General features: G+C 35.9%; 1 protein-coding gene across 4 annotated transcripts; it reads right to left on the reverse strand.

Annotated features, from left to right (window-relative positions):
• Nucleotides 1-3,528: 3,528 nt before the first annotated feature.
• LOC132175901 (calmodulin-binding transcription activator 5-like) lies at nucleotides 3,529-7,615 on the reverse strand. Of its 4 annotated transcripts, none has more exons than XM_059588001.1 (9): nucleotides 7,452-7,615; nucleotides 6,682-6,807; nucleotides 6,278-6,346; nucleotides 5,989-6,104; nucleotides 5,399-5,487; nucleotides 5,185-5,282; nucleotides 4,218-4,346; nucleotides 4,074-4,132; nucleotides 3,529-3,761 (listed from the first exon to the last, which is right to left on the reverse strand). In XM_059588001.1, exons 1-9 carry the CDS (start codon nucleotides 7,504-7,506, stop codon nucleotides 3,672-3,674), a joined length of 831 nt encoding a protein of 276 aa, XP_059443984.1. In that variant the 5' UTR covers nucleotides 7,507-7,615; the 3' UTR covers nucleotides 3,529-3,671. The 4 variants fall into 4 exon arrangements, with proteins under 4 accessions (XP_059443984.1, XP_059444000.1, XP_059443977.1 ...); XM_059587994.1 differs by having other exon boundaries at nucleotides 3,532-3,773; XM_059588017.1 differs by lacking the exon at nucleotides 4,218-4,346 and having other exon boundaries at nucleotides 3,529-3,773.
• Nucleotides 7,616-8,975: the final 1,360 nt, after the last annotated feature.

Raw genomic sequence — 8,975 nt, forward strand, 5'->3', positions numbered from 1 at the left:
CTATGAAAGAAAACCAAGTGTGGAAGGCTCTTTACAAAGATGTAATATTCGCAAGAAGAGTAGTCATGTTGAAAAAGATTGTTGGTTCAAAGGAAAGCCTCAATGTTTTAATTGCAAGAAGTTTGGCTACTTGCAAAAGGATTGTAGATTCTTGAAGAACAATCAACAAGCTAATTTCACCGAGGACAAAGAAAGTGAAGGGAACTTGTTCTATGCATGTCAACATGTTTCCGAGAAGAAAAATGATACATGGTTCTTAGATAGTGGTTGTAGCAATCACATGACACCAGAGAAGGAAATTTTCGTTGACATAGACACTTCATTCCATTCTAAAGTGAAGAAGGGAAATGGTGTTGTGGTAGATGTTAAAGGAAAATGCAATGTTGGAGTTGAAACCAAGAGAGGGTTGAAGAAAATTTGTGAAGTTTTATTTGTTCCCGGAGCTCGATCAAAGCTTGCTTAGCATTGGACAACTTCTGGAGTATGATTATGTTCTTCATTTTGAAGGCCGTACTTGTACAGTTTATGATGAAGGAAGAAAAATTGGTTGTAGCTGAAGTCAAAATGGCTCCAAATAGAAGTTTTCCACTCACTTTCAAATATGCAAAAGACATGGCTTTAAAAGCCGGTGTACTTGATGAATCATGGTTGTGGCATAAAAGATTTGGTCATCTGAATTTTCAAAGTCTCAAGCTACTACATCAGAAAAATATGGTGCAAGGAAGCCTATTATTAATGAAAAGAATGAAGTTTGTGAAGGTTGTGCTCTTGGGAAGCATCATCGACAACCATTTTCCAAAGGGGTAGCATGGAGGGCTAAGAAGATGCTAGAGTTGGTGCATACTGATGTTTGTGGGCCTATGCAAACTCCTCCTTATTCTCAAAACAGCTATTTCATTCTCTTTATTGATGATTATAGTTGCATGACTTGGGTTTATTTCATGAGACAAAAATCTGAAGTGTTTAATAATATCTTTAAAAAGTTTAAATGTCTTGTTAAAAAACAAAGTAGTTGTTTTATTAAAGTCTTGAGAAGTGATAGAGGGAAAGAATATACCTCAAATCAATTCCATAAATTTTGTGAAGATGAAGGTGTGGAGAGGCAATTGACAGTCTCTTATACTCCACAACAAAATGGGGTATCTGAGAGGAAGAATCAAACTGTCATGGAGATGGCCAAGTCTATGTTGCATGAAAAAGGCTTACCAAAAGCATTTTGAGCTGAAGCTGTATACACAGCTGTTTATTTGATGAATATATGTCCAACCAAGGCCGTGTGGGATAAAACACCATTTGAAGCTTGGAGTGGAAGAAAGCCATCAATCAAGCATCTCAAAGTGTTTGGTTGTATTTACTATGTTCAAATTCCAAAGGAGAAAAGATACAAGCTGGATGAAAGAAGCGAGAAGTGTATATTTGTTGGATATAGCTCAATGTCAAAGGGCTACAGGCTGTACAACTTGAAAACCAACAAAGTAATCATCAGCCGAGATGTCTTATTTGATGAGAAAGCTAAATGGAATTGGGAGCAAGGCCAAGTTGAAGAATAATTGGTTCCGGTGACTGTTTTACAGCAAAGTCCAGCCCAAGGAAGTGCAAGCAATGATGATAGCACTCACCCATCATCAAGTTCGACTCCATCACCAAGCTCACCATCATCTCCAAGCTCAAGTCCAATGAGATTGAGGAATTTGGATGATATTTATGCAAGGTGCAATTTTTGTGTTGTTGAACCTGAAAGCTTTGAAGAAGCAATGAAAGAAGAGAGTTGGAGAAAAGCTATGGAAGATGAAATTGAAGTTATTGAGAAAAACAGAACATGGAAGTTGGTTGATAGGCCTCAAGACAAAGAAATCATTGGTGTGAAATGGATTTACAAAGTGAAGTACAATGTAGATGGGTCGGTTCAAAGAAACAAAGCAAGGCTAGTTGCAAAAGGATACTCACAGCAACCCGAAGTTGATTTTCATGAAACTTTTGCTCCAGTAGCTCGCTTGGATATAGTGAGAGCCCTAATTTTTTTAGCAGCTCAAAAGGGTTGGTTATTGTACCAACTTGATGTCAAATCAACATTTTTGAATGGAGAGTTGAAAGAAGAGGTGTATGTTGAACAACCTCAAGGATTTGTCATCCAAGGTGAAGAAGAGACAATGTATACGCTGAGAAAAGCTCTATATGGGCTAAAACAAGCTCCTAAAGCATGGTATAGCCATATTGACAATTACTTCAATGAGAATGGTTTCAAAAGGAGCAAGAGTGAGCCAACCTTGTATGTAAAACATCAAGGTAATGTTGATTTGCTTATTGTTGCATTATATGTTGATGATTTGATATAAACCGGAAGCAATGCTAAAATGATTGAAGAATTCAAGAAAGATATGGTGAACAAGTATGAGATGAAGGATATGGGGCTGCTACATTACTTTCTTGGTATTGAGGTGTATCAAGACAAAGAAGAGGTGTTCATTTCACAAAGAATGTATGCTGAAAAAATTCTAAGAAAATTCAGAATGGTTGGTTACAAACCAATGGCTACACCCCTTGCAGTAAATGAAAAATTGAAGAAGGAAGATGGAGGAAAAAAAGTGGATGCTACTCTTTATAGAAGTTTGGTTGGAAACTTGCTATATCTCACTGCTACAAGGCCTGATATTATGTTTGCAGCAAGTTTGCTATCAAGGTTCATGCATTATCCAAGCCATTTTCATTTTGCAGCAGCAAAAAGGGTGCTTAGATACATTCAAGGCACCACAAGTTATGGAATAAGGTATTGAAGAAATTCTATGGTGAAGTTGCTTGGCTTTTGTGATAATGATTGGGGTGGCTGTGTTGATGATATGAAAAGCACCTTAGGTTATGCTTTTTCACTTGGATCAGGTGTGTTTTCTTGGTCCTCAAAGAAGCAACAATCAGTTGCTCAATCTTCAGCAAAAGCTGAATATGTTTCATCAACATTAGCCACATCTCAAGCAATTTGGTTGAGAAGAATACTTGAAGATATTGGTGAGAAGCAAGAACAAGCTGTAATGGCAAAGAATTCAGTTTACTATAGCAGGACCAGACACATTGCAATCAAGCATTATTTCATTAGAGAAGCTATTGAAGAAGGTGAAGTGGAGCTGAAATTTTGCAGGTCAGAGGAGCAAGTAGCTGACATTTACACCAAAGCACTGCCAAAGGAGAAATTCCAGCAATTCAGAGAAGCACTAGGAGTTCAAGAATAGCATATTAAGGGGGAGAATGTTACAAATTAATGTGTTATTTTAGTTAAATATTTACTTTGGTTGTGTTTATTAAACTCTAGTTTGTAGTAGGTGAAAATGTGTGTATTGTGAACCCACGTGTGTGGTTCTCGAACTTATTTTGTAAAAGGCTTCTCTTGTCTTTTGTATGGTGTAGCTGCAGAAAAAGTGTAATGTAAGAAAGAAGAAGAAAAAAAATAGAAGAAAGAGCCGAGTCACTTTGCAGAAAATTGTTTTCCTCTCCCCTGTTTTTTCTCCTATTTTTCTCTTGCCTTTACTCATTTTCTGCAGAATTTCTGCAGCAAGTTGTTCTTCTTATTCTCTTGTGTTTCCCTTGTTTAATCTACTGCACTTGGAGTGTATCTTGCTGGAAAATCCAGCCAACAGAAACTAACAACAAAAGTCAGAGCTTGTATTAAATAAGTCCTCTTACTTCCAGAAAGTAGGAAACCTCCTACGCTTATCCTTAGAACCACTCCCTTCTGGCTGGGCCTTCACATCCTCTCGCCGTCTCTTCCTCTGCGACATCATCTAAGCCCAGCACCACCCACAACACAATATGGCGGATGTTGGAGCCAACCGTGAACAACAATATCCAAAGAGACCCACATGCGAAGCAACAATAACAATAAGAATTTGTACCATATGTACAGAAAAAAAAAAGAAGCTAAAACTGAGGCACATTAAGATACCATCTAAAATCAATCATTCACTTTCTGCACAGCATACATCAAAGGTGTACCAAGAAGAAGATGAAAAGGAAAAGGTTCTTATGTGGAAGGACAAAAAAATATATAGGGAGAACTCTAAAATATGAATGATTCTACTTACATCATATAAGGAGTCATTGGCCTCAATTTGATTTGATTGATCGAAGCTTGAAACTTCATCTGTCGAAATGAAGGTAAAATATTGAGTGTGAATTGTTTTCTGTCTAGCCACTGGCTCTACTGTAGATACCATCTAATTATTTACCTTCTTTAGGTGCAGTTGAGTTGTTAGAATCATTTGTCGGTGGGAGCTCATCCCGTTCCATTGGATTAATCTCATGACGCCTCCCTTCATGATTCTGGACGGTTAAATTGTCACCAAGCGCTGTTGATTCTTTGGAAAGCAAAGGGTTTGAATATTGTATATCAATTTCCAATAAAAAGGTACAGTTTTGTATATCAATTTCCAATAAAAAGGTATAGTTAAGAGTATTGACATCGTGTACTAATAATAACAATAAATTGAGATAGCAGTTGTTTAACTAAACTTGTAGATCCAGGTACTAATTGGCTAGCATAATGAGTGGGGGTGTACAAACAGGGTGGCTATAACCACCCTGTAACTGCTAACCGCTTAGGGCGAGACGGTTAGCAGTTTTAGGAATAGGGAAAAGCGGTTAATAACCGTTAACCCTTTACCCTTTATATAATAATATAAACATATTATATATTTTATATTAAAAATATAACATTAAAACGATGCAGTTTTTGTGTTAAACTTCAAAACGGTGTTGTTTTAAATACGAGTTAAGGATTGATTTCATCATATTCATTGTCTTTTTGAACACTTTGATAAAAAAAATATTTAAAATAAGCCCAAACAATAGGCACAAAAAGGTCTAAAACACCTCAAAAAGCCCAAAATGCCATATAAAAAAAGCGGTTATAAAACCGTCGGTTATTGGTTTGAATAACCGCTAACCGCCGGTTATAAAATAACCACTAACCGCTTTAAGCGGTTGTGGTTAGCAGTTTTAGCCAATAATCGCTAATCACAACTGCTTGTACATCCCTAATAATGAGAATAACTATAATATTAAATGAAGAATGTATCATCTTATGACCTCTTTAAACTCAAAATTACCAGTATGTGTACTAAAACAAAATAAGTCACTTCTGTATGAAAACATTAATTATAGAATTCAATTTATATAAAGTTCAAGTAATATCACCTAAAAAGTCTTTGTCGCCAGCATAATATACATGCTTATCGCCAGATTCCTCCTTTAGTTCACGATAATGAACAAGGACTATGTCTCGTTCTGGGTTCCTGAAACAAAAAAGTAACAATAAAATCACGGATAAAATTACCTATGGAAAAAAATTAAGGTATAGCTGGCCCGTTGTTGGACTTAAAGATTGACATAAAGCTTAACCATTACATACTTGTCAAGAAGCCAGTAACACCTGCGAGCAAAGTTCGGGTTATCTTGGCCATGCACATAGTATACATGGATCCTTTCTTCATTACCAACCTGAACCATGAAATGGCATGCAAAGGGAACCTCATTGAAACAGAATTTGCCAAATGGAAAGAACCTTTTATAACCAAACGAAATTTATATAACCTTAACAATAAATTGGAGCTCATAATACAGCAAATTAAGCCACAACATCATTATATCCATACTCAGGCGAAAAGAAAATGCCCAAAACATGCAGGTACATGCAAGAATTAAACAAAGCACAGAAAGGAGAAACATTAAATTGAACTTCTGGGGTTAAACATGCAAATATAGATAGATATAGGTATGATGCACATGCATATGTATGTATACCTGACATATCTGTGTATTTGTCTGCTTGTATGCAAAAATAGATAGATATAGGTATGATGCATTTGCATATGTATGTGTATTTGTCTGCTTGTATCAGGAAGTGCATATTTTAAAAACACAAATTACTCACTCACGTATATTACTTGCATATACATAAGTTGATGCCACTATAGCATATCAGAATTGGGAGAACCTCACTTTTAAGCATTCATGGGATTCATTGACATTCTTCCCATCTTTTTTCTTCTTCCAGTTATGACCATCCTTCCTGAAGTTCCTAAGCCTCTTACGGTCAAAAAGTAAAATAGCACCACCTGTTGCATTTAGCAGCCAAAATAGACCTTAGAACAATATCAATGGTAACTGATGTCATCTACCTACTGAGAATAAAGCTTTGTAAAATATATGTAAACTTCATCAAACTTATGTATAAGAGCTACAAATCCATAACCATTTTGTATTAATATTAAGTACTTCGAGATATTACATATGCCTGAAGAATATCCAATATGAATTGCAAATGCTTCGAGGTGAGCACCTAGGCTTTCTGATAAGACTTATAAGAAAGGGTAAGGGTGTAAATTACTTCAAAATAAAGCATGTTAAGTATTAGAACATAACAAATCAATAATTTTTGAAATCTTGTTATATAACGTATAGACGAAAAAAGACGTATTATAAGCTCCTCCAACATTCTTTCATGGTGCTCAAATCATTACTTTCCTTTCCCTCCAAATACATTAAGCTATATTGTGAGTTAAAGAAGAAAAAAAAAAAAAAAAAAAAAAAAAAACTTTAGAAATTGCATGAGGACATATGCAATGATTCTAGAGTTGAACCTTATTAAAGCAATCATGTTACAATTAATAGAAATAGGCAATAGGTAATTACTTTTGGGCAAGTTAACTGGATTGCTATAGACGCAGAAATGCTTGTGATTATGGAGTATTGCATGAATTTCATGACCGCTGAGCCATCTTCCTCCAGCGTCGTTCACAATTTTCCCAACATCTAAATCTGTTCACGGAACAAGGAACCATAAAAAAACAGAGGGCATGAGAATAATACTTATCTACTATAACAGTAAATAATGTGTGAAAGATGTGCATGGGGCCAGCCTTATTATTAGTCAATTTAGTATCGGCCCAATAGCATTGAAGTTCAATCCCGTGCAGCCAGCTTATCAAAAGCATCTGGCCAAAACCAATCAAAGTTGCCAGAAAATCTCCAAATTGTACCTATTAATTACTATGGTAAAACAAAAACCTCACGACTCTCCTGTTTACAAACCTGATCTCTCTGTCCCTATCCATGGATCCAAAGAAAGATGATGTACAATTTTCCCATTGAAAAGACACTCTCTTTGTTTCAAAAATACTGGAAAGTGGATGAACTTCCCAAAGGATGAATCAACCAGTCAAAAACCTACTGAATAAGTTCTTTTCTTGCTAACGAAAGCCAATAAAAGAAAAAAGACAAAAAGAAAAAAGTTAGCAACATCAAAAAGCTTCCCCGCTTATTAACACAAAATTTGATCTTAAAAAATCACTGCAAACTGTTCTACCAAAGTTCTACTAAGTATGTTAATGCTTCTGCTTCAAGAAATGCATTTCCAAATACATAAATAAATTAAATCAATGAAGTAGAATTTATTTCCGTACCTTTCAAAGTATGGAACCCATGAATCTCGGAGCCCACGAGTTGGTCTGCCGCCATTAGTAAACCTCTGACAAGCTGAACTCCTCACAAACAGTTAACTGAGCAAAAATTCTTTACCTTCAACCCTCCAAACTCAGGCCAGAAAATCAATACCAGAGAATATAGATGATCTATGAGCTAGTACATTATAATTAACAATTAGTCCGGTTTTAATAAAATTGCGACGAGTAAAAACGCGGAAGCTAGGAAATATCGTTTTTTTTTTTAAAAAAAAAAAAAAAAATAAGCATAAGGGTCAACACTCAACGGGGCAACGGGGACCATGGGGTACATTCCTGTGTTGTGCAGTACAAGAAAGATGCAGTATGTGAGCAGGCCAATTGAAAGCATAAGTGGTTGTAGGGTTGGTCGTCAAAAGTTCGATGGTCCCCCATTGAATGTTCGGTGTATTATTATACAACAAATCTAGGGTTGTAGGTCGAACGTTCGGTGGTTCCCTATCAAATGTTTGGTTAAAACCAAAAGTCCAAAATTCTCACTTCCAATGAACCATATTGAACCTAGTAAATTCATTAACCCTCCAACTTAACCTAGTAATCACTTGAGGTACTACATTCTTGGTGGAATTGGCTACATAGGTAATGACTACACCCTTTCTGAACTATAGCTATTAAAAGTTATAGTAGTAATTAATGTAGTCACTTATATTGAAGTATTATTGTGGCGTGCTGAGAATTTGGAAGTTTTGATGTTAATAAATAAAACTAGAGTTTTCCCTAAAATGGAAGTTTCACGTAGAAAGTTGGAATTTTTATGTGCATGTTCAATGCATAAGTATTGTATGGAGCTAATGAGGAGCTTTTGAAGTGTTAGAAGTGGCTTTAATTAGGGAAGATTTTTGTGAGAAAAATAAATTTTGCAGGATGCATGTCTAAATGTTTTTCGAGGTATGTTCAAACAGAAAAGTGTTAAAGAGCCAAAGAGTTGAACCTAAAAAAATTTCCAAACTGATGTGACGAGTTTTTAAATTAAAAAAAAATGCATTTCTCTCTCCCGTGTCTGCCACTCTCTCCAATCTTAAAATGCCACGTCAGTTTAAAATTTTTTTTGAGTTCAACTCTTTAGCTCTCTAACACTTCTCGTCCAAACAAGATACGTGATAAAACAAAGTTTGTGAAGCTTGTTCGGCATTTCTTTTGGACTCTGCTCAAACGAGGTTAGCAATAGAGAGACTCGTTTGGTATATCATTAATTTGGACCCCATTCAAGCGAGACCCAAGAGGTTTGATCACTACTCGTTTGGACCTTTTCCGCATGAGACCTGCAACAAAAGCACTCGTTCAATCAGTAGCCCTAAGGTTAGAATGGTTATATGATCTGTTTGGTAAAAGGCTAGACCCAGACACTGTTTATCATTGAACCGTTGACCGACTACATCAATTTTTTCTCCTCAAAATTTGTCACCTTTTTGACCATATTGCCCCCGTTATTGAATTTTTTTCCACAGAAAATCCCTTTGATTAGCC

This window comes from Corylus avellana, chromosome ca1 (assembly GCF_901000735.1).
Source record: "Corylus avellana chromosome ca1, CavTom2PMs-1.0".
Taxonomy (NCBI): Eukaryota; Viridiplantae; Streptophyta; class Magnoliopsida; order Fagales; family Betulaceae; genus Corylus; species Corylus avellana.

Coding starts and splice junctions, on each gene's coding strand:
- LOC132175901 (XM_059587994.1), bottom strand. CDS start 7,506: ATGGCGGCAGACCAACTCGTGGGCTCCGAGATTCATGGGTTCCATACT. Junction 6,808..7,451: donor TGGGTTCCATACTTTGAAAG/GTACGGAAATAA, acceptor TTCCGTGAACAG/ATTTAGATGTTGGGAAAATT. Junction 6,347..6,681: donor TCCAGTTAACTTGCCCAAAA/GTAATTACCTAT, acceptor CTTTCTTATAAG/TCTTATCAGAAAGCCTAGGT.